The 25,047-nt window shown below is 39.1% G+C and overlaps 1 protein-coding gene across 3 annotated transcripts in view; it reads left to right on the top strand.

The window, feature by feature from the left end:
- AMN1 (antagonist of mitotic exit network 1 homolog) overlaps positions 1-25,047 on the top strand; it is a 60,663-nt gene that overhangs the window by 32,124 nt on the left and 3,492 nt on the right. For all 3 annotated transcript variants that reach the window (XM_039472207.2, XM_074403033.1, XM_074403032.1), the window contains exons 2-6: positions 925-1,057; positions 8,107-8,251; positions 9,118-9,335; positions 9,640-9,696; positions 13,380-13,491. In XM_039472207.2, the coding sequence (XP_039328141.1) occupies positions 925-1,057; positions 8,107-8,251; positions 9,118-9,335; positions 9,640-9,696; positions 13,380-13,491 (665 nt within the window). The remainder of the gene's footprint in view (positions 1-924; positions 1,058-8,106; positions 8,252-9,117; positions 9,336-9,639; positions 9,697-13,379; positions 13,492-25,047) is intronic.

Raw genomic sequence — 25,047 nt, 5'->3', positions numbered from 1 at the left:
GGGGATATTTGTACACAGAAATTAATAAGATTTTTGTTTGTTTGAAGTATGAGTTTTTCAGATGGTTGAATTTCAGTCTACAGATAGATATGTTGGTCATAAGATTCTTGGTTGTTGTTGTCTGGTAACTCTCCTCTCTGCACGTACAATGCCGGTGCTAAGTTTAATATCTCTGTGATTTGTATTATTTGCAGAATCTTTGTAGTTATGGTTCTTTCTCTAGTGATTTCATTATCCACGTAATTTTCAAGAAAAATAGTGAAAACAAGTTTGCTGGATTAACAGATAAAACTTTTCAATTAGTGGGTCCCAGTGTAATGCTTATTTAGGAATATGTGTCTTAGGAATTAGAAACTTAGGAAAAACACTCTTGTTGGTCATTTAAAATGCATTTTGGAACATGAGGTATGCATAAAAAAAAAATTTAGAGGAAGAGCATCTTGTCCATAATTTAATGCAGACTAGGTTTTTGAAGCTTAAAGAGCTAGAGTTTTAAATATAGTATTAATGTAAGATGTATATACTTTTTTTGAGACAGGATCTTGCTGTGTTGCCCAGGCTGGAGTGTAGTGGCACAATCACAGCTCACTGCAGTCTCAACCTTCTGGGCCCAAGTTATCCTCCCCGCTCAGCCTCCCAAGTGGCTGGGACTACAGGCCCACACCACCATGCCCAGCTTATTTTTTTATTTCCTTTTGTAGAGATAGGCTTTCAGCATGTTGCCCAGGCTGGTCTTAAACTCCTGAGCTCAAGCAATCCTCCTACCTGGGCCTCCAAAGTGTTGGGATTATAGGTGTGAGCTACCACACACGCCCAAAACATACACTTGTATGAAAGGGCTAAGTGCTAACAAATAGCATTAAGACAAGTGTTAGGAATCGGTGCAGGCCCAATGTGATTTACTGTGTTGTATTTGTATTTCAGATGCCTTTGGTGCTTCATGAAGAATATTTCCAGATATATCACAGACATTAAGCCTTTGCCTCCCAACATAAAAGATAGACTGATTAAAATAATGAGCATGCAAGGGCGGATAACAGATTCAAATATAAGTGAGGTAAGAGTATGAATAACTGTAAAGCAAGTGTATTATATTTTCTGTTTAGATATGGTTTTAGATTTTTGGAGCAATAGTATATGGTAAGACTGGTAATCATTTTTAATTTTTTTTGTTGTTGTTGTTACAGGATCTTGCTCTGCTGCTCAGGCTAGAGTACAACGGTAGAATCCCAGCTTACTGCAGCCTCCATTGCCTGGGCTTAAGTGATTCCTCTTCAGCCTCCTGAGTAGTTGGGACTATAGGTGTGCACCACCATGCCTGGCTAATTTTTGCATTTTTTGTAGAGACAGGGTTTCATCATGTTGACCAGACTAGTCTCAAACTCCTGAGCTCAAATGATCCACCTGCCTCAGCCTCCCAAAGTGCTGGGATTATAGGTGTGAGCACTGTGCCTGGCCCACATTGTAGAATATTATAAAGTATCAGAGTTTGTTTTATTCCCTCCAGATAACCAAAATGTCCATATGTAACAGTTCCTAAAAAATCTCCTTCCACCATTGTCTCAGTTACATCTCTCATGTCAACCACAGTCACGGAGACTGAAAATCCAAGCAAAAAGGTTTATTGGTGGTTTTAGAATTGCAATTCAAGGAACACAGACTCCAGAGGCATCTGAAATCATGTCCTAACTATTTAATTCACATGTCCTAAGAGATATATGAGGTCTTTTAAAGAAAAAGGTGGGAAAGGGTTATCAAACAATTCATTAGTTAGAATAAGGGTTTCTAGGCAGAAGTCCTTGATTAAGGGGTTTGGAAAAAGTTCAGTCATCAGCATATTGTAGTCTTTTCATAAGTAGCAGCAATTTCATCTGCAGCATCAGCAAGTGCATTCTATGGTCAAGCAGCTGCAGAATGACATTCAGGAAGGAAATGATGTTGCTCTGGTCAGCTCCCATTAGCCTTCCATGCACATTTGTTTTCATGGTACCTGTACCCTTGACCTCCACGTTTTCAAAAAGTTTTAAAACTTTTTGGTCAAGACTCACATAAGAAATATATGTTACATTGTGACTCTACTACACAAACCACAGTTATGTGTAACAGTATAATGTGCAGTACGTTTGGTCTTTTCTATTTTATTTTTTTTCTACTTAGTCTTATTTTATTTAAAAAAATGTTGATCACAGCCTGCTAAACTGACTTTGTAATCCATTCATAAGTAACGACCAGCAGTTAAAAATCACTGTTCTCAAGCAGTGGCATACGCCTGTAATCTCAGCACTTTGGGAGTTTGAGACCAACCTGACCAACATGGAGAAACCCTGCTTCTACTAAAAAAAAAAAAATATACAAAATTAAGCGGGTGTGGTGGTGCATACCTGTAATCCCAGCTACTCAGGAGGCTGAGGCAGGAGAATCACTTGAACCGGGGAGGCTGAGGTTGCGAGAGCCAAAACTGTGCCATTGCACTCCAGCCTGGGCAACAAGAGCAAAACTCTGTCTTAAAAAAAACAAAACAAAAAAAAAAAAAAACTATCACTCTTCTCATTTATACTGTTCTTTTTTCAACTGCTATATTTTTCATATTTGGTATTTCCAATTTACCATTTTATGGTTTCTTGCTTTATCTTGTTAGTCTTTTCTTATTTATTTTAGCATACTATTATGCTTATTAATACCTTTAGCCCCTGTGTTCTAAATCCGCTGCTCCTGATGGAATCGGTAATCTTTGTTTTTCTTTTGAAATAGTGATACTCTCTAGGTGTCTTGTTCTGTCCTGTGAGCATATCTGTGTAGATTCTCTGGTAGAGGCAAGAGTAAAGGAGGCCACATCCTCTTTTGGTGCTTCATGGAGGGCTATATGTTCTGGGTCATAAAGAAAGGCAGACCTATAGCTTATATGCTTCCTCTTTTTATTTATAAACAAGACTGTATTAGCCTTACTGAGCTGACACAGTGGGTGGAGGCCTGGAGAGGGGCTGGAGGGATGAGCTTCAAGGCAGAGAACCCTAAGTACCAGGAAAAGACAGTTAATCACTCTTCCTTCTGCTAAACAGCCCCTCAGATTAGGGCTTAACCTTCAGCCCCTGATTTTTAAAGGTTATTAAATAACAGAATAGATGATTTCCTTTGCTATTACTCCTGTGTTATCTTTTGTATTTTTGCTATTTGTGTTTCAAAAACTGAAAATGCTAGTTAGCAATTTCTCCACTACTTATATTTAAATATTGTCTTTGTGTTTGCAGCCATCACCACTCTGCAGTCATCACCATCTAGTCTGCAGAGACTAGAACTGCTAATTGCTGTTGAGGGTGAATGGCAACTATCCAGGCTGGTGGGATGGTGGGAAAATAATTTACCAAGACAGTTATAGGTAAAGAAAGGCAGATTTATTAGAGAAAATAAGAAAATACATTGCAAGAGAGCAATGGGCAGAGCCAGCAAGAGAGGAGCCAACTGCCAGGAGACAGAGGCTTGCAGGGGATTATATAGAATGGAACTTGGGCTGATTGACAACACCAAGGTAGCAGGGAGCTAACTTGCAACCTTCTGTCAGCCGAGGTGTTTGATGATAAATCGTTTGGTGATAAGCAAGAAGTTTGTAAGTTACGTATGTTGTCTGCACAGGAGGGCTATATGTTCTGGGCCACAAAGAAAGGCAGACCTATAGCTTATCTGCTTTATGTTTTTATTACTCTGGTCCTGCAGCCTGACTTCTTTTCCATAATTAGGACTCCACAATTTCTCTAACTTCACCTTACCTTCTACCTAATGCCCATAATCAAAAGTAAGCAAGCTCTGATGATAGCACTCCAGCATATGTTTTTCTGTGGTGTTTGTTTGTTTGAGGCAGGATCTCTGTCACCCAGGCTAGAGTGCAGTGGCATAATCATGGCTCACTGCAGCCTCAACCTCCTGGGCTCAGGTGATCCTCCCACCTCCTGAGTACCTAGGACTACAGGTGCCCACCACTTCACCCAAGTAATTTTTGTATTTTTTGTAGATACAGAGTTTCCCCATGTTGCCCAGGCTGGTCTCAAACTTCTTGACTCAAGCAATCCGCCCACCTTGACCTCCCAAAGATCTGGGATTACAAGTGTGAGCCACTGCCCCAGCCCACATGGTAGAGCATGTGACCAGCCCTGTGACTTTACATTGGAATTGCACTTCAACCTGTCCCTAATGTTTCTTCTGCATTAACCTGATATACCTTTATTATAATGCTTTATTTTCTTCCTATTAGCTTACATTTGAACATAGACATCTTAGTGGTGTAGTTTGCTTGGCTCTGTGGAAGTAGAATCATATCTCCAGGTTCTTATTGTTGATGGTTCTGTTGAAGTATGTAATGTTATGTGTGACTCATAGATGAACCATTATGACACTGTGGAAAAATGGTGGTTTTCTTCACTTTTCCACTATCCTCATTTTTTTCTATCCCTTTAGCTTATACTTCAGTGACTTACGTTTTTGTTTGATGTCAGCCCTTACCATTTTTGAAACCTTATTTTAGCTGAATGAAAAGGAGAAGTAAAGAGAGTGAATGAGCTAGAAAAACAAGACATGATTTTTCCGGATATTCTCCCTCTAGTCTCTACCCTTAATGAGAGTCCTGCTCATGACATTATTCAAAAAGCCAGATACAACATCTGTTACAAAGTTACACACATCTTTGGATGGCTGTTTTTGAAGTATTTCCTAAATCTTTTTATACTCTCTGAATGGAGAAGGCCTTTTTAAACAGGATACCAAAGTTGGAAACCAAGAAAAAAAGAGATGGATGGATTTGATTACATAAAAATACAGATTTCCTTATGGCAAGAAGAAAAAAGAAACAAAGTCAAAAACTTGCAAAAATATTTACAATATCTATGAAAATCTAAGGGCTTTTTAAATCTTGACAGTATAAAGAATTCCTTCAAAACAACCAAATAAAAAACCGGAAGAATAAGGAAATACTCAGAGGAAAAAAATACAAATCTCCAATAACATATCAAAGGATACTTAACCTCTCTAGTCATCAATGTGACAGTTTGCCTTTCAGTTTGGCAGAGACTTAAGAAAAAACCCAAAACCCAGTGTTAGCAATAGTGTGGAGAAACTGTCACTTTTATCTACTACTAGTGAGAGTGTCAATTGATTTTAAAATAACCTTTTAGAAGGACAGTGGCATTCACTGTCAGAAGTTCTACAGATTTGCTTATGATTAACTCGACAATTTACTTCCGGTAGAAATCTGAGGAAGATAATAGAAAAGTACACAGGTATAGTCATTACAATATCATTTGTAATAATAAGCATAGTTGTGAATAGCGTATAAGCAAGACACCTTTATTTCTCACAACATATCATCTGTTTTAATAATAAGGCTGGTGAAGCACAGAGAGAAAACTGAGCTTGATCACAATCATAGGGTTCCAGCTTGGGCAGTCTGCCTGCAGAGCATATGTTCTTAATCACGGCACAACATGGCCTCCCTAAAACAACCTAAATGTTCAACTCAAGTGTTTGCCAGTGTATTTAACAAGTTACGGTACTTGCAGAAAATGGAATAGTATGCAACCACAATCTATTGATTTTATAAAAAAGGGCTCATCTTATATGTGATCTGATCCTGTTCTTCTTCAAAGTTTTTTTTAAACTCAAAAAAACATCAGAATGAATGTATGCAGCCACAAAATCATGTCCTTTACAGCAACATGGATGCAGCTGGAGGCCATTATCCTAAATGAATTAATGCAGACACAGAAAACCAAATACCACATGCTCTCACTTATAAATGGGAGCTAATCATTGGGTGCACACAGACATGAAGATGGAAATAATACACAGTGAGGACTTCAAAAGGGAGGAAGGAGGGAGGGAAGCAAGGGTTGAAAACCTACCTGTCAGGTACTGTGTTCACTGTTTGGATTTTGGGTTCAATTGAAGCTAAACTTTAGCATCACGCAGTATATCCATGTAACCTGCACAGGTACCCCTGAATCTAAAATTTTTAAAAAACTAATATAATTTTATCTCTGGGTATTGGTATTATGGATAATTTTAGTTATAGAGGTTAAAAATATAGGCTTTGGAATTTAAAGGACCTGAGTTCCAATCCTACCTCTGCTCCTTTTGGCTATGTTCTTTATGTAGGCTACTAGCTCTCAGGGTCTCAATTCCCTATTTGCAAAATGACAATGACCAACCCCTTACGGGAGAAGAGAGAGAGAGAGAATATTAAATAACATAATATATATGACACTTAGTACCCTTCTTGGTAAACACTTAATAAATAGAAATCATTATTATAATTTATTATAGTTTTTCTATATTGTCTGAATGTTTTTTGTTTGTTTTTGTTTTTCTGAGACAGAGTGTAGCTCTGTTGCCCAGGCTGGAGTGCAGTGGCACAGTCTCAGCTCACTTCAACCTCCACCTCCTGGGTTCCAGCAATTCTCCTGCCGCAGCCTCCTCAGTAGCTAGAATTACAGGTGTGTGCCACCACACCTGGTTATTTTTTTTATTTTTATTTTTTATATTTTTAGTAGACATGGGGCTTCACCATGCTGGCCAGGCTGGTCTCAAATTCCTGATATCACATGATCCACCAGCCTCAGCCTCAGCCTCCGCCTCCCAAAGTGCTGGGATTACAGGCATAAGCCACCATGCCTGGCTTATTGTCTGAATGTTTTACAATAATAATACATTATTTTTATTTTCAGAAAGGTAAAGACATTTCTGTTTTGGAAAAAATTAAAGAATGGAAAAATACTCCTAGGAAAGAGCTCAAAATGCTTAGGAATTAACCTATTATTTGTCGACCTCAAGAAAACACCCAATAATTCTGGGATTATTTGTATTAGATCCCAAAAATAATGATATACGTTAGAAATAAAGCTTGGAGTTGTAAGGAAAAGTGAGTACTCAGACAAAGGATTTTTCAGTAAAGTAAATTTACTTCTGTGTAGAAGGGTGCCTCTTGTAAGGCTGGCCACGAGAGCGCCCCAAATAAAGGCGAGTAGAAGCTTTTATTTCCAATGCGACTCTTGTCTCGGTGTCCTTTCCCCATTGGCTGGGGTCGGACTGCACAATCTACACTAGACCCGATCGGCTAAACATTTAAACTACTTTAGATAAGGTGGACCCATAATGGGAGAGAGGGGAGAGGAGGAAGGGGTTGTCTGTGGCGGACTAGAGACTCAATCTGTTTTTAAATAAGTGTAGGAATGTGAGCTGGTGCTGATAACTCCATGGTGTTGTGGCAGGTCTGGGCATGTAGTAAAATCAGAAAGAAGAAAAGAAGAAAGTAGGGGGAGGTACTGGGAATTGAATAAAAGGTTGAGCAGGCTGTTAGAAGAGAAACCGTGCCATATCTCACAGAAGGCAAATATTCTAGATAAGCAATTCCAGTGCTCTGTAGGCACTTGGTACACAAGTGATTAAAAACTCATACTTCCTAAGCCCAGAGATTCATAGGGAGGGTCTCTAATGAGAGCAGCCACCAGAGGATTATTACTCACTGCCACATTGGTTAAGCTTCTGAGATCTATGGATCCTTTCCCTGAATAAGCCATCTCAATAGTGTTTTTTGTCCCAATAAGGACTTTGCTAGCAGTGAAAGCTGCACTTGGTTTTCTCCTGCTTTACGTTTATTTGTCTGTCTCTACATGGATATGCTTCTGTATTCTTTGCTGTATTTTACATCAGCCACTTGTCTGTTATGACCGTTGAAACACTGAATATGGAATAAATGTATTTATAGAAAGAAATAATCGGCTAGCTGCGGTGGCTCACGCCTGTAACCCCAAGAGTTTGGGTTGGGAGGCCGAGATGGGCAGATCACGAGGTCAAGAGATGGAGACCATCCTGGCCAATGTGGTAAGACTCCGCCTACTAAAACTGCAAAAATTAGCTGGGTGTGGTGGCACGCACCTGTAGTCCCAGCTACTAGGGAAGCTGAGGCAGGAGAATTTCTTGAACTACTCGAGGTTGCCGTGAGTCAAAATCGCACAACTGCACTCCAGCGTGGCGACAGAGTGAGACTCTGTCTCAAAATAATAATAATAATGATAAAATTTTAAAAAGAAATAATTTTTCAAAATCACTTATTTGTTACAGATTTTACATCCTGAAGTCCAAACTCTAGACCTACGGAGCTGTGACGTATCAGATGCTGCTCTCCTGCACCTGTCTACCTGTAGAAAACTAAAGAAATTAAATTTAAATTGTTCAAAAGGGAATCGAGCTTCCGTAACTTCAGAAGGTATGTTTATTAATACTGAGTACACTGGTAGATTACTATTCAGTATCTGGTAAAATTGTGGAGTAAGGGAGAAAATACACCAAAAGAGAGTATGAAGATGTCAAAGAAATACGAATTATATTTAATCAGTAAAAACATTCAGACTAAGAAAATTATCCAAGTTAGAATACTTGCTTATAATCAGTGCTCAACGTTAGGAAAGACACTGGGTAAGTCATTACCTTGGATTTTAAACATATTTAACATAAACATGGGCCAGGTTAGGTGGCTTCTACCAGTAATCCCAGCACTTTTTTAGCTGGGAGGCTGGTGGTCTGCTTGAGCTGAGGAGTTCGGCCAGCCTGGCCAGCATGGTGAACTGCCTCCCACCCACACCGTGTCTTTACAAAAAATACAAAAATTAGCCAGGCCTGGTGGTGTACCCTGTAGTCCTAGCTACTTGGGAGACTGAGGCGGGAGAATACCTTGAGCCTGTAAGGTAGAGGTTGAAATGAGTCAAGATTGCACCACTACTCCAGCCTGGGTGACATGGGGAGACTCTGTCTCAAAAAAAATAAAGATTAAAGAAATTATGGATGCATATGTCCATATTTTAAATATTTTGCCTGGTATAGTCAAACAAGAAATGACCAGTTCATATTTTGTTAAGGTTTCTTTGATGTCGTATTACAAAAGAATTAATCATTAGATTAAATTTACCAGGCACTCTCCTGTCAGTTTGTGCAATGCATAGTTTTTTATAGCTAGACAGACTTCATTGTTCAATGTCACTATTAGATGAATTAGTGAATCTTTACCTTTTTTCCCCTCTATAGACCTTTTTTTTCCCTAGTATTGGGTTTGTATTAAGATATATTTTCCCTCAGGAATAAAAGCTGTGGCTTCATCTTGTTCATACCTACATGAAGCTTCTTTGAAACGATGCTGCAATCTCACTGATGAAGGAGTCGTTGCTCTTGCACTCAATTGCCAGCTGTTAAAGATCATCGATTTAGGTGGCTGCTTAAGTATTACTGATGTGTCCTTACATGCATTAGGAAAAAACTGCCCGTTTTTGCAGTGTGTTGACTTTTCAGCTACTCAGGTAAATGACATATAGGCCAAATGTGTTTGCCAAATGTATTTTCATGACTAATAAGAACACATAATAATTAGTTCATTTTGGTATTGTTGAAATTATTGACTATTTCATGTTTTTATGGTTAAGAAATTGCAATATATTTTGGCACATTCCTCTCAAGTAACAAGGGTGGAAGGTATGTATGGCTAAAACACATGTTTGATGAACGGGAAGCAATAAGACTCTATCTAAATAAGTAATACATTTTTAAAAATTCTGCTTCCATTGTCTGCTCTCATGGGCTGTGTTTCTTTTTCCCTTTGCTTAGGTATCTGACAGTGGTGTGATTGCACTTGTTAGTGGACCTTGTGCCAAGAAATTAGAGGTAATTTTAAAATAATTTTAAAGATAGTGGTGATTAAATTTTTATATTCTCAGAAATTATTTTTAAAACCTAGCAGATAACCATGCTTTATCAGTTAAGTATTTTATGGACTTTTTTGGGGGAGGGGGTTTCTGTCTCTTTATTGCCAGAGTAAAAACTGTTAAGGAAATAAAATAAAGGTGTTTTAAAATAAAAACTCATTTTACTTCCAGTAAAATGTTTTATTTGCCAGAAGCTTTAGCTTCTAACAGATTTAAGAATCATCTTATTATGGATGAAGATTGTGAATATTTATTAGTCTAAATTTATAATAGGATTTCAGGTCTAACTGGTATTTCTACCAGGAGTACTAATTCTCTTGTCATCCTATCAATTCTGTTTTTCAATAGCCATATTGTACGATCATTTAAAAGATTTTTTTTTTTTTTGACACAGAGTCTTGCACTGTTGCCCAGGCTGGAGTGCAGTGGCACAATCTCTGCTCACTGCAACCTCTACCTCCCAAGTTCAAGCAATTCTCATGCCTCAGCCTCCCAAGTAGCTGGGACTACAGACATGTGCCACTGGCTAATTTTGTATTTTTAGTAGAGACAGGGTTTCACCATGTTGGCCAGGCTTGTCACAAACTCCTGACCTTGGGTGATCCTCCTACCTCAGCCTCCCAAAGTGCTGGGATTACAGGTGTGAGCCACCACACCTAGCCTAAAAAAGATCTCAAATTTGTGTACATCCTTTGAATTGAATGACTAATGCACTTGTAACCTATTTCTAAATATATGAAGAAGTCTTTTAACACAGGATTTTGGTTTCTGGAGGCTGAGGCAGAAGAATCGCTTGAACCCAGTAGGCAGAGGTTGCAGTGAGCAGAGATTGTGTCATTGCCCTCCAGCTTGGGCAATAAGAATGAAACTCCATCTAAAATAAAATAAAATAAAGTTACATCAAAAGCCCCACTCCATTATTCTCCCTTTCTGCCTTCAAAGGTAGAATCCTAAATATGATTATGTATCTTTCCTTGCATGTTTGGATACTTTTTCTTTCTTTTTTTCCTGTGGACCTTGCTGAGACAGAAATGGATCCTTTTTCTATTATGTATAAATCCATAAATAAGATATAGCGTTGTTTTATATAGTTTCATCATATATATGTCCCTTTACAACTTGCGTTATTCGGAATTATGTTTTCTGAAAATTTTCAGGTGTAATTGAGGTATAATTTACATACAAGAAAATTAATTCATTTTATGTGTATAATTAGATAAATTTTGGCAAATGTTATACAGCCATATAACCACACAACAATTGATACATAGAACATTTTCATCACCCTAAAACTGTGGTTTTCTTTTCTTTTCTTTTTTTTTTTTTTTTGGGTTTCTGGTCCTTTGTAGTTGATCCCCTTCTGTGACCCTCTCTTTGGCAACTACTGATTTACTTTGTCATTGTTTTGCCTTTTCTACAACTGTATATAAATTCAATTTTATATAAATGGAATTCTGCAAAATATAATATAGTATTTTGGTTTTTATTTCTTTCTTTTACTTCTTTCACTTAGCATAATGTTTGCAAGATTGATCCATGTTGTTGCATATGTTAATATTTCATTCCTTTTTATTGCTAAGTAGTATTCCATAGCACAGATATGCTACAATTTATTTATAATTTTACCATTCGATGCAAAGATAAATAGCTGGGACTTAATTAAACTAAAGAGCTTTTGCACAGCAAAAGGAACAGTCAGCAGAGTAAACAAATAACCCACAGAGTGGGAGAAAATCCTCACAATGTATACATCTGACAAAGGACTGATATCCAGAATCTAGAACAAACTCAAACAAGTTAGCAAGAAAAAAGCAAATAGTCCCATCAAAAAGTGGGCTAAGGACATGAATAGACAATTCTCAAAAGAATATGTACAAATGGCCAAAAAACATGACAAAATGTTCTATATCACTAATGATTGCAGAAATGCAAACCAAAACCACAATGTGATACCACCTTACTCCTGCAAGAATGGCCATAATAAAAAAATCAGGCTGTGCATGGTGGCTCATGCCTGTAATCCCAGCACTTTGGGAGGCCGAGGTGAGTGGATCACCTAAGGTCAGGAGTTTAAGACCAGCCTGGCCAACATGGTGAAACCCCAACTCTACTAAAAATACGAAAATTAGCTGAGCGTGGTAGCATGCACCTGTAATCCCAGCTACTTGGGAGGCTGAGGCAGGAGAATCTCTTGAACCCAGGAGGTGGAAGTTGCAGTGAGCCAAGATCACACCACTGCATTCAGGCTTAGATGACAGAGCTGAGACTCAGTCTCAAAAAAAAGAAAAAGAAAAAGAAGACAAACATAGATGTTGGTATGGATGCAGTGAAGAGGGAACACTTCTACACTGCTGGTGGGAATGGAAACTAGTACAACCACTGTGGAAAACAGTGTGGAGATTCCTTAAAATTCTAAAAGTAGAACTACCATTTGATCCAGCAATCCCACTACTGGGTATCTACCCAGAGGAAAAGAAGTCATTATATGAAAAAGATACTTGCACACACGTTTATAGTAGCACAATTTGCAATTGCAAAAATGTGGAACCAACCCAAATGCCCAACAATCAACAAATGGATAAAGAAACTGTGATATATATATATGCATATACAATAAAATACTACTCAGCCATAAGAAGGAATTAATTAATGACATTAATTAATTCAGTAACCTGAATGGGATTGGAGACTATTTTTCTAAGTGAAGTTACTCAGGAATGGAAAACCAAACATCATATGTTCTCACTCATAAGTAGGAGCTAAACTATGAGGTTGCAAAGGCGTGAGAATGACACAGTAGACTCTGGGGATTCAAGGGGAAAGGATGGGAAGAGGGTGAGGGGTAAAAGACTAAAAATCGGGTTCAGTGTATACTGCTTAGTTGATGGGTACACCAAAATCTCACAAATGAACACTAAAGAACTTAGACATATAACCAAATACTACCTGTTCCCTAAAAACCTATGGAAATTAAAAAATAATAATTGTATCATTTGACGGACATTTGGGTTGCTCTAATATTGGACTGTTATAATACTGCTACAGATGTTTGCATACGAGCCTCTGTGTAGACATATGTTTCATTTTTCTTGGGTAAATGCCTAAGAGTGAAATTGCTGGGTCATATAGCAAATACATGTTTAGTTTTATAAGATACTACCATACTGTTTTCCAAAGGATCTGAGCTAACATGTTTGAGATTTTTATCTATTAATACAAGTATTTTTCATTAGAGCTGTTTTCTCTTATTCTATTCTATTTATAAACCATTGATTTTCCCGTTCTCCAGTTTTTTGCTATTACAAGTAATACTGCAAAGGCCATATTTATAAATTGTTTCCTTGTGCACATGTAGAAGAGATTCTCTATAGTATATATTAATAATTGGAATTGCTGGGTTCTGGGGCATACTCATCTTCAGCTTTAATAGATATTACACATTACTTTATAAAATGGTTGGGCATTTAACTTTTTAGGCTGCTCCTTCCAAATTACTTCAGACTTACACTGGTCTTTTCTATATAGTTTTTCTTGTAAGTAGATATTTGGTACTTTTTGTATCAGAGTGTTTCTCAAAATTGTTCATATTGTTATTATAGATCTATGTTTTCATTAGACTTTATTTTCTTTATTTTTGCATAGGAGATTCATATGGGACATTGTGTAAATCTGACTGATGGGGCTGTTGAAGCTGTCCTTACTTACTGTCCTCAGATACGTATATTACTCTTCCATGGATGCCCCTTGATAACAGGTTAGTGAGATAGACTGCTTGGGTTCAAATCCTGGCTTCATCTTTTACTAACTGTGTGACCTTGAGTATATTACTTAACCCATTTCATTATTCAGTTTCCTCATCTGTAAAACAGGCACAATGAAAGTATCTACCTCATAGACTTGGTCATGATTATCTGTGAATTCTTTATATGGTGGCCTCGCACATAGTAAGAGCTCATTAAATGTTAGTCATGATAAGGCTGTGCATGGTGGCTCACGCCTGTAATCCCAGCACTTTGGGAGTCTGAGGTGGGTGGATCACGAGGGTCAGGAGATCAAGACCATCCTGGTCAACATGGTGAAACCCTGTCTCTTAAAAAAAATGTTAGTCATGATAATGATAATGAAGGTGGTGACCAGTGCTCAATAAATGTTAGCTATGCAGAGGATGATGATGTTCATGATATTGAACATGATGCTTTATATAAACAATAAGAAAATTTCAGATTTACAATATTACATCTATCAGATAGACTAAAATGACTTCTTAACTGCTACCAAACTATAGACATTAAGATCAGAATAATTTGGACTTTTAGGCTAATGTGGCTCTTCACTGAAGGAGAACAAAGTAGCAATAGCCCATTTAGCCTGTATAAAAGCCCTGGTATATATCCTCCTACCATAGAAACCATGGCACCTCACCTGTTCATATTACCCCTATAATAGATCTCATACCATAATATAAACTGGATCTCACTTGTAAATCAGTAGTTATGCCCAGTCATTTCTTTAATTACAGTCTAAACAATTTTTTTTTTTTTTTTGAGATGGAGTCTTGCTCTGTCACCCTGGCTGGAGGGCAGAGACATAATCTTGGCTCACTGTAACTTCTGCCTCCCAGGTTAAAGTGATACTCCTACCTCAGCCTCTCAAGTAGCTGAGACTACAGGCCTGCACCACCATGTCCAGTTAATTTTTGTATTTTTGGTAGAGATGGGGTTTCATCATATTGGCGAGGCTGGTTTTGAACTCTTGACCTCGTGATCCACCAGCCTCAGCCTCCCGAAGTTCTGGGATTACAGGCGTGAGCCACTGAGCCAAGCCAGTCTAAACGATTATTCTGTAGGTTAAGTTATTATCCTGGAAGTTCCTTTGACAACTTCTCTTTCAGTTTTAGGAAGTTCCTTTGACAACTTCTCTTTTATTTTTAGGAAGTCCCTTTGACAGCTTCTCACTTTTATTTTTAGATTGCCAACCTTAACCGAGGCTGTAACCATAGATTGTATTTGGGTATCAGTGACATCTGTAGTGAAGATTAGATCTTGCTTTATGCAAACACATTTCTTAAGAAACTAGAGCTAGCAAGGACACATTAGACACTGGTGGCTGGGTGTGGCGGCTTATGCCTGTAATCCCAGCACCTGGGAAGGCTAAGGCGGGTGGATCGCTTGAGCCTGGGAGTTCAACGCTGCAGTGAGCCATGGTCACGCCACTGCACTCCAGTCTGGGTGACAGAGTGAGACCCTGTGTCAAAAAAAAAAAAAAAAAAAAAGAGAAGAAAAGAAAAAAAGAAACTGTTAACAGTGGTTAACTCCACAAAAAGTTGTAAAGGGACAAGAGTAGGAAAACTGTCATTGTATGCTCTTTTGTATCTTTTGAATTTTATATCATGTGAATTATTTTTAAACTATTAAAAATTAATTGGCCAGGTGTGGTGGCCATCAGAACACAGATGATCCCTGATTTACAAGGATCAATTTATAGTTTTTTGACTTTATAATGGTGCAAAAGCCGTATGCATTCAGTAAAGCCATACTTCAAGAACCTATGCAACCATTTTTTTCACTTTCAGTATAGTATTCAATAGATTACATGAGATTGTTAACACTTTATTATAAAGTAGGCTTTGTGTCAGGTAATTTTGGCCAACTGTAGGCTAATTTAAGTGTTCTGAGCATGTTTAAAGTAGGCTAGGCTAAGCTGTTGTTTGGTAAGTTAGGTATATTGAACCCATTTTCGATTTTGTGTGTTTTTGACTTATAATGGGCTTATCAGTGTGTAACCCCATCACAAGTTGAAAAGCATCTGTAGAGGTAAGGAACAAATACCAATTTTCTTTTTTATTTTTTCTTTGAGGCAGAGTCTCACTTTGTCACTCAGGCTAGAGTGCAGTGGCACAATCTCAGCTCTCTGCAACCTCCACCTCCCGGGTTCAAGCACTTCTCCTGCCTCAACCTCCGGAGTAGCTGGGATTACAGGCGTGCACCACCATGCCCAGATAATTTTTGCATATTTAATATAAATGGAGTTTCACCATGTTGGCCAGGCTGAACTTGAACTCCTGACCCAGGTGATCCACTAACCTCGGTCTCCAAAATGCTGGGATTGCAGGTGTGTGCTACCATGCCTGGCCTAAATACCAATTTTCAAGTCTAGAAAATATACTGACATGTTTAATCAGATTTTCAAACCAAGGAGTCTTTTGACATAAATCATGTCATGACAGAGATCACTAGTAACCAAAGATATGTTAACAGATCATGGATTTAAGATCAATGCCTAGTTGGTTTGATTCCAGAAACCAGGAAAGTGTAATCACACTAAATCTTTTCACATCTATGTAATGGCTGAAAATACTGACCTTACCTACTCAACTGTAAACTTCTAAAGGACAGAATTATGCCATGTAAGTATTTGTCTGTCTTTCATATATAGTACAGTATTATATATATAATATATACTCAAAAATAGATATAATTAATTCTTTATTATAAAAGTAAAATTATATTATTCTATAATTGGAAATTGCAATTAATTAGCAAGACTCAGTAGATAAAAAATTCTAAAGTGAAAGAAATGGCAGAGCTGCAGCTTTTCAAAAGAAATATTGAGAACCAAATTCATGCTACTGCTTCACCTTTCACCTAGAGCCCCATGAGAGGGTGGCAGAGGGCCTGTTACATGTCCTCTGCAGTTGGGAGTGGGCATAGATCAGCTGCTCAGACAGAAGTGAAGAGGTTTGCCACTGCTTCATTAGAATCAGCCTAAATTCCCAGAATTTGAGGATGTGTACATGTTTCCCACCAGCCAGATTGGGCCTAGTGGGAGGGAGAGCCATCCTAGAAGGATGGGTGCAGAGTGCAATGGGTGGGATATCAACAAAGAGAGTCTGTATTTTGCAACTTAAAATGTGATTGAGTGTATATAGTGGAAATAATTAGAAAGTCATAGTATTAACTAAATTTTCATTCAGGAGCAGGGGAAGAATAATCCTTCAATGAACAGCTTTAAAGGGACCAAGGGAGACAAAAGTAGAGTTGCTGTTAATGTCGTACCTTAAGAGCCATCCTTGTTCAACATGCAAATTAAAATACCATTATAGGCCAGGCATAGTGGCTCAGGCCTGTAATCCCAGCACTTTGGGAGGCTGAGGTGAGCGGATCACTGAGGTCAGGAATTTAAGACCAGTCTGGCCAACATGGTGAAACCCTGTCTCTACTAAAAGTACAAAAATTAGCCGGGTGTGGTGGCAGGCACCTGTAATCCCAGCTCCTTGGGAGGCTGAGGCAGAAACACTTGAACCTGGAGGCAGAGGTGGCAGTGAGCTGCGATTGCACCACTGCACTCCAGCCTGGGCAACAGAGGGCAACTCCATCTCAACAACAACAAAAAATTAGAGAAAACAAAATTTAATTACAATTATAAAAATCTAAAAGATATATGATATAAATGTAATTCACCGAAGAAGCACCTTAGATTTTGTATTTTCTCTTATATTTCAGAGCAATTCTATTGGTTTTACTTCATACTTTTATGTTGGTGATGAGAAAATACTTAACCATTTGTAGGTTTCAGTAATTGAAATAATACTTTCTGGTGGTATTTTTCAAATAGTCCCCAGGACCCATTTACAGGATCCCAAAGAGTTTTTGTTTATGTATATTTGTTAAATTAAAATTTCAATTAAAACATACATTTTTAATAGACATTCATTTTTTAAAAATTATAAATCTATTACCTAGAAAAGAGATATATTTTCATTCAGATCATAACTTTTCAGATCACTGTTGATACTTTTCTTTGATACCCCAAAACTCAGCACATTAGGTAATTGCTTAAGGGTTATTGCAATGTGGAAGTCAAAAACATATCAATGAACTATTCATACATTTGTGTTACGAGCCACTAGTCTGTCTTGAATTTTGAGTTGATCTTTACCCATGCATGATTTTGTAGCATTATGCATTGGCAGTTTGGAAAATATTGGTTCTCTGAGTTATATAAGTGTCTTATATATTGACACATTTCATTATCCAAAACAAAAATCAGTTGTTAATATCATGACTGATGTCATTAGAAAGGATCTGTATAGCTTTCAAGATCACAGTGGCAGCTACAAGGCTGCCAAAATTCACTTGAAAGCTAAAGTTTTATCACTGATAACAAATCCTTGTCATTTGTTTTCTTTGAAATGACAGCCTCATTTCTCCCATTTTCACAAAATACTCTGCCAGGTACTCAAATAAGAATAACCTTACCTAGGCTGGGCGCGGTGGCTCAAGCCTGTAATCCCAGCCCTTTGGGAGGCCAAGGTGGGTGGATCACAAGGTCAAGATATCAAGACCATCCCGGTCAACATGGTGAAACCCCATCTCTACTAAAAATACAAAAAATTAGCTGGGCATGGTGGCACGTGCCTGTAATCCCAGCTACTCAGGAGGCTGAGGCAGGAGAATTGCCTGAACCCAGGAGGCGGAGGTTGCAGTGAGCCGAGATCGTGCCATTGCACTCCAGCCTGGGTGACAAGAGTGAAACTCCATCTCAAAAATAAAATAAAATAAAATAAAATAAATAACCTTACACTGCCAGTCATTGTATTAGTCTGTTTTCACCCTGCTGCTACAGACATACCCGAGACTGGGTAATTTATAAAGAAAAAGAAGTTTAATGCATTCAGTTCCACATGGCTGGGAAAGCCTCACAATCATGGCTGAAGGCAAAAGGCACATCTTACATGGCGGCAGACGAGTGAGAATGACAGCCAAGTGAAAGGGGTTTCCCTTTTAAAACCATCAGATCTCATGAGACTAATTTGCTATCACAAGAACAGCACAGGAAGGACTTGCCCCCATGATTCAATTACCTCCCACCGGGTCCCTCTCACAACATGTGGGAATTGTGATAGCTACAGTTCAAGATGAGATCTGGATGGCGACACAGCCAAACCGTATCAGTCATTCTTTTAAAAAGTAAAAATGATGTTCCATGAGAAAAGTGACTAGTTCAGTTCACATCCCTGAAAGGGTCTCAGACTATAGACTATGCAGATCAGGCCGGGTGTGGTGGCTCACACCTATAATCCCAGCACTTTGGGAGGCGGAGGCGGACAGATCGCGAGGTCAAGAGATCGAGACCATTCTGGCCAACATGGTGAAACCTCATCTCTACTAAAAGTACAAAAAATTAGCCGGGCCTGGTGGTGTGTGCCTGTTGTCCCAGCTATTCAGGAGGCTGAGGCAGGAGAATTGCTTGAAACCGGAAAACAGAAGTTGTAGTGAGCTGGGATCGTGCCACTGCACTCCAGCCTGGTGACAGAGGGAGATTCTGTCTCCAAAAAAAAAAAAAAAAAAATGCAGATCAGTCAGGAGTTCAAGACCAGCCTGGCCAACCTGGAGAAACCCTGTTTCTACTAAAAATACAAAAATTAGCTGGGTGTGGTGGTGTGTGCCTATAATCCCAGCTACTCAGGAGGCTGAGGCAGGAGCATCACTTCTACCTGGGAGGCAGAGGTTGCAGTGAGCTGAAATCACACCATTGCACTCCAGCCTGGGTGACAGAGTGAGACTCAAATCTCAAAAAAAACAAATTTGATGGAGTACAGTTTGGCTGGGTGTGGTGGCTCACGCCTGTAATCAAAGCACTTTGGAGGCAAAGGCGGGCAGATCACCTGAGGTCTGGAGTTCAAGACCAGCCTGACCAATATGGTGAAACCCTGTCTTAAAAAAAAAAAAAAAATGCAGATCATACTTTAGGAAGCACTGCTTTATGGTAAAGAAAAATTATCAGTCAACTTCAGCATTTGCAGCAAGAAAGCATATCCTTTTCTGTCCAGGCATGTTAGCTCATGCCTGTAGCCCCACACTTTGGGAAGCTAAGGCAGGTAGATCACTTGAGGTCAGGAGTTTGAGACCAGCATGGCCAACATGGCAAAACCCCCTCTCTACTAAAAATACAAAAATTAGCTGGGCATGGTGGCACACACCTGTAATCCCAGCTACTCTGGTGGCTGAGGCAAGAGGATCACTTGAGCTTGGGAGGCAGAGGTTGCAGTTAGCCAAGATTGCGCCACTGCACTCCATCCTGAGTGACAGGGTAAGACTCTGTCTCAAAGAAAAGAAACGAAACGAAAAGAATAGCATATCCCTTCCAAATCACTTCTTATATTTTCATGTGGCTGCCAGAAGTGGTTAAAGTAGACAAAAATGGCAGGAGTTCAAAATATTTGGAATAGAATTAAAATATTTTTGGATCACAGTTGGTAAATACTGGACTAGGTGTTACTGTTACATAAGTGATCTAAAAATGACCTTTGGGGCCCTGTGTTCTTTACTTCTTCACAGCAACCAGGACTGTTAGTTCAAAAGCCCCTCAGCACCAAATCCAACTTTTATGCATCCAGTTGTTTAAGTATAGCCTAAATAAGCAAACTGTTAGCCATCTAGAGCCCACCTGCTTTACATACCCTGCAAACTACACTCAACATCTACTACCCATAGATAAGATAAAAATCCTGGAGTATAAAAGACCCCAACCCACTGCTGTCCTTTGGAGCTCTCTAACCCAGAGATCCCCCCATCTTTCTGCTAAACGACATCATGACACATACACCCTCTCTCTAGTCCTCCAGGGATTCTCTTATTCTCCCTCTTCTCATTAGTGGCCACCCTACATTGTTGTTGCCTTTGGCAGCTTTCATGCTGTGAGGGACTTCCCTGCATGCCAACCTGTCAAAGCACTGTCCAAAAAGAGCTTGTTGTGTCCCACTGCCACCTTGTGGTCACATTCTTTTTCTTTGTTCTGCCCTGAAATCCTTCAGATTAACTTCAGTTACATAGTATGGCATAACATAAAATAAAAAGTGTTTATATGTCCCAAAAGTTTGTGAAGTGCAACATGCCACTATTATGAATGTTAATTTGTTAAAGGCTCTGAGAAATACTATAGATAAGAAACCTTACCTTTGTTTATCCAAGCATTTCCGAATTTCCTGCATAGAACACATTTTTTATTAACCTAGCCAACTCCATCATATTTTATTATGTTATTTTTCTGATCCCTGATTTCACAGAATAAGAAAGTGAGATATTAAAATGTCATTTGTGGTAGGGTGTGGTGGCTCATACCTGTAATCCCAGCACTTTGGGAAGCTGAGGTGGGTGGATTGCTTGAACCCAGGAATTTGACACCAGCCTGGGCAACATAGTGAAACCCTGCATCTATAAAAAAAACATTGTAAATTAGCTGGGCATGGTGGTGCACGCCTGTAGTCCCAGCTACTCAGGAAGCTGAGGTGGGAGGATCGCTTGAGGCCCGAGGAGTTTCAAACAAGCCTGCACAACATTAACTGAGATTCGGTCTCTAAAAAAACAATAATAGTGCTAAGACTAAAACTAAAATCTTAAGATATAGCAAAATGAGCACTGACCCCATCAGTTGCCATCTCTCCAAAACATCGAATGCATCACTTAACTCTTATGGATCTCAACTTTCCCATGTGCATATTGGTCAATTATCATAACATTGAGAGATCTAATATTAATAACGCAAGAGGCTGGGCGTGGTGGCTCACACCTGTAACCCCAGCACAATAGGAGGCCGCAGGTAGATAACCTGAGATCAGGACTACAAGACCAGCCTGGCCAATATGGGGAAACCCTCTCTCTACAAAAAATACAAAAATCAGCCAGGCATGATGATGCATGCCTGTAATCCTAGCTACTTGGGAGGCTGAGGCAGAAGAATCACTTGAACCAGGGAGGCAGGGGTTGTAGTGAGCTGAAATTGTGCCACTGCACTCCAGCTTGGGCAACAAGAGCAAAACTCCATCTCAAAAATTAAAAAAAATAAACATAATAATGCAAGAGTTAATACAATGTATTCAACCTTGAGTCGTCACATCAAAAACATAAAATTTTTAAACTGAGAGCATTTTCTTTTTTTTTTTTTTTTGAGACGGAGTTTCACTCTTGTTACCCAGGCTGGAGTGCAATGGAATTTCTTTATGGGCACCACCTAGGTAGAAAGGCTGGGGAAGTTTAGAGAAATATTTTTAGGTGTTATGGCTTACTTTGGGGAAAAGGGCTCTAGTTTCTCTGACCCACCTGGGGGAAGAGAAATCCTGGTTTCTGTGACTCACCTGGGGAGAATAAAGGGTAAGAGATAGGAAGGCAGGAAAAAGTCAGAGACCTTGGTTTTGAGGCTGATTCTGAGGCCTTCCAATGTCCTTTAGTTCAAAGTACTCAGCATGCCAAAGTGCCATACTTTGGGGAATCGTTTTCTGAGCCCCAACAGGGTCATCTATACAACTCCTTCATTTTAAAGAGAAGGGAACAGAGATACAATTGATTTAAGTGGTTTGCTCCACATCCTAGAAATAGTTCATAAAACTGGAAGTAAAACCTAAGTCATCTGAACCACAATCTATAATTCTTTCCTGAGCCTTTGGTGTAAAGTGGCTTAACTGTTAGTAGGATAGTGAAACAGATAGGAAGGTGCCATCAAGCATCAGTCATGTGATTAGCATAAGTGACCCATTAGCTCTTTTTCAGTCTGGATAGTATGTGTTTCTATAAAATATTCTGCCAAGGGATTATGAAATACTTAGCAACCCCATAGTTTTCCCTGAAACATAATAAAGGCATGGAATATTCCTAGTATTTAAACCCACAGTCCTAAATACTCTATCTTCATGGGAAGAAGCTGCCTAAGGAGACTGTAATATAATACTGCCATCTAGCATCAAAAATTTTAAATTACATTAAAATGTTACATGCTTACTACTGGAGGGAAAAGCATCTTCCTGTAATATGCAATAGTGAATTCCCACAGAAGAGTAACAAATGTAGACAGAAGATAAATATTTATATATAATGTTTGATAACATATTCACAACTTGAAAAAATGCCAAAATAATCATAGAAACACATGCTAAAATGAAATTGGGAAGTGTATGTCTCAATTTTGTTCTTTTTCAAAATTGCATTGGAGTGTTCTGGGTTCCTCCAATTGTCATACAAATATTGGAATCATCAATTTATTTTTGTTGTTGTTGAGACACGGTCTCTGTCACCCAGACTGGAGTGCAGTGGCGCCATCTCTGCTCACTGCACCCTTGACCTCCAGGGTTCAAGCGACTGTCCCACCTTAGTCCTCCAAGTAGCTGGGACAACAGGTGTGCACCACCACTCCTGGCTAATTTTTGTATTTTTAGTAGAGGTGGGGTTTCACCATGTTGCCCAGGCTGGTCTCTAACTCCTAAGCTCGAGCGATCTGCCTGCGGTGGCCTCCCAAAGTGCTAAGATTGCAGGCGTCAGCCACCCTGCCAGGCCCCCGTCTTACTGGTTTCTGCAAAAAATAAAAAGCCAGCTTGTATTTTGATATGAATTACATTGAATCTGTAGGTAATTTGGGAAATGTTGCTATCTTAATAATACTAAGTCTTCTGATCTATGAACATGGATGTCTTTCTTTAATATTTAGATCTTTAATTTCTTTCAATAATGTCATATGGTTTTCAGAGTAAAGGTTTTTCACTTTCATTCGATTTATTCCTAAGTATTCTGTTCTTTTTGATGGTAACATCAATGGAGTTATTTTCTAGTTCATTTTTGGATTCTTAATTGTTCTTGTATAGAAATACATTTGATTTTTATATATTGTTCTTGTACCTTGCTGAACTCATTTATTCTATTTTTTTAGTGAATTCCTTGGAATATTGTATATACAATATAAAATCATCTACAAATAGTTTTACTTCTTCCTTCCAACGTGAATGCCTTTTATTTCTTTTTCTTGCCTAATTTCCATGGCTAGAACCTCTGGTATAATGTTGGATAGAAATGGCAAGAGTGGACATTCTGGCTGGGCCCAGTGGCTTGTGCCTGTAATCCCAGCACTTTAGGAGGATAAGGCAGGTGAATCAGGTCTCGAACTCCTGAGATCAGGAGTTTGAGACCAGCCTGGTCAACATGGTGAAACCCTGTCTCCACTAAAAATACAAAAAATTAGCTGGGTGTGGTGGCAGGTACCTGTAATCCCAGCTCCTCAGGAGGCTGAGGCAGGAGAATCACTTGAACCCAGGAAGTGGAGGTTGCAGTGAGGTCACACCATTGCACTCCAGCCTGGACAAGAGCGAGACTCTGTCTCAAAAAAAAAAAAAAAAAAAAAATGAACATCCTTGTCTTGTCTTGATCCTAGGAAAAAAACATTTAATTTTTCACTATTAAGTATGATATCAGCTATAGGTTTTTCTTGTTTGTTTTTGAGACAGGGCCTTGCTCTGTTACTCAGGCTGGAGTTCAGTGGCGTAAACACACTCCCTGCAATCTCTGCCTCCCAGGATCAAGTAGATCCTCCTACCTCAGCCTCCAGAGTAGTTGGGACTACAGGCATGTGCCACTACACTCAGCTTATTTTTAAATTTCTTTTGCAGAGACAAGGTCTCACTTTATTTCCCAGGCTGGTCTTGAACTCCTGAGCTCAAGTGATACTCTCACCATGGCCTCCCAGAGTGTTGGGATTGTAGGCATGAGCCACCGCACCCTGCCAGCTATTGTTTTTTCATAGATGCTCTTCATCAGGTTGAGGAAGTTCTCTTCTGTTCTTAGTTGGTTGAATGGATTGGTTTTTGTCAAATGGTGTTTCTTTTTTCTTTTCTTTTTTTTGGGGGGACTGAGTCTTGCTCTGTTGGCCAGGCTGGAGTGCAGTGGCACCATCTCAGCTCACTGCAACCTCTGCCTCCTGAATTCAAGCGATTCCCCTACCTTGGCCTTCCAAGTAGCTGGGACTGCAGGCTCCCACCACCATGCCTGGCTAACTTTTTTTGTATTTTTAGTAGAGACAGAGTTTTGCCATCTTAGCCATGCTGGTCTTTAACTCCTAACCTCAGGTGATCCGCCCTCCTCAGCCTCCCAAAGTCTGTGATTATAGCCATGAGCCACCACACCTGGCCAAATGGTGTTTCTTTGTCTATTGAGATGATCATGTGGTTTTAGTTCTTTGTTCTATTGGAATGGTGTAGGTGGTAAGCTGCAGCAGGAAGGAATGTAAGGAATGTGGTGGTCTCTAGAAGCTAGAAAAGTCAAGGAAGTAGATTCTCCTGTAGAGCCTCAAAAAAAAAGAGATCAGACTTGCCTCTAAAAAGTAATGCAGACCTGCCCACACCTGATTTTAGCCCAACGAGACCCACTTTTGAATTCTTACCCTCAAAAGTGTACAGTAACAATTTTTTGCTTTAAGCCACTAAGTTTGTGGTAATTGTTACAGCAGCAATAGAACATTAATAAAGTATATCATACTAATTGATTTTCAG

Source organism: Saimiri boliviensis, chromosome 7 (genome assembly GCF_048565385.1).
Source record: "Saimiri boliviensis isolate mSaiBol1 chromosome 7, mSaiBol1.pri, whole genome shotgun sequence".
NCBI lineage: Eukaryota > Metazoa > Chordata > Mammalia > Primates > Cebidae > Saimiri > Saimiri boliviensis.
This window is presented reverse-complemented; position numbering and strand designations above follow the sequence as displayed.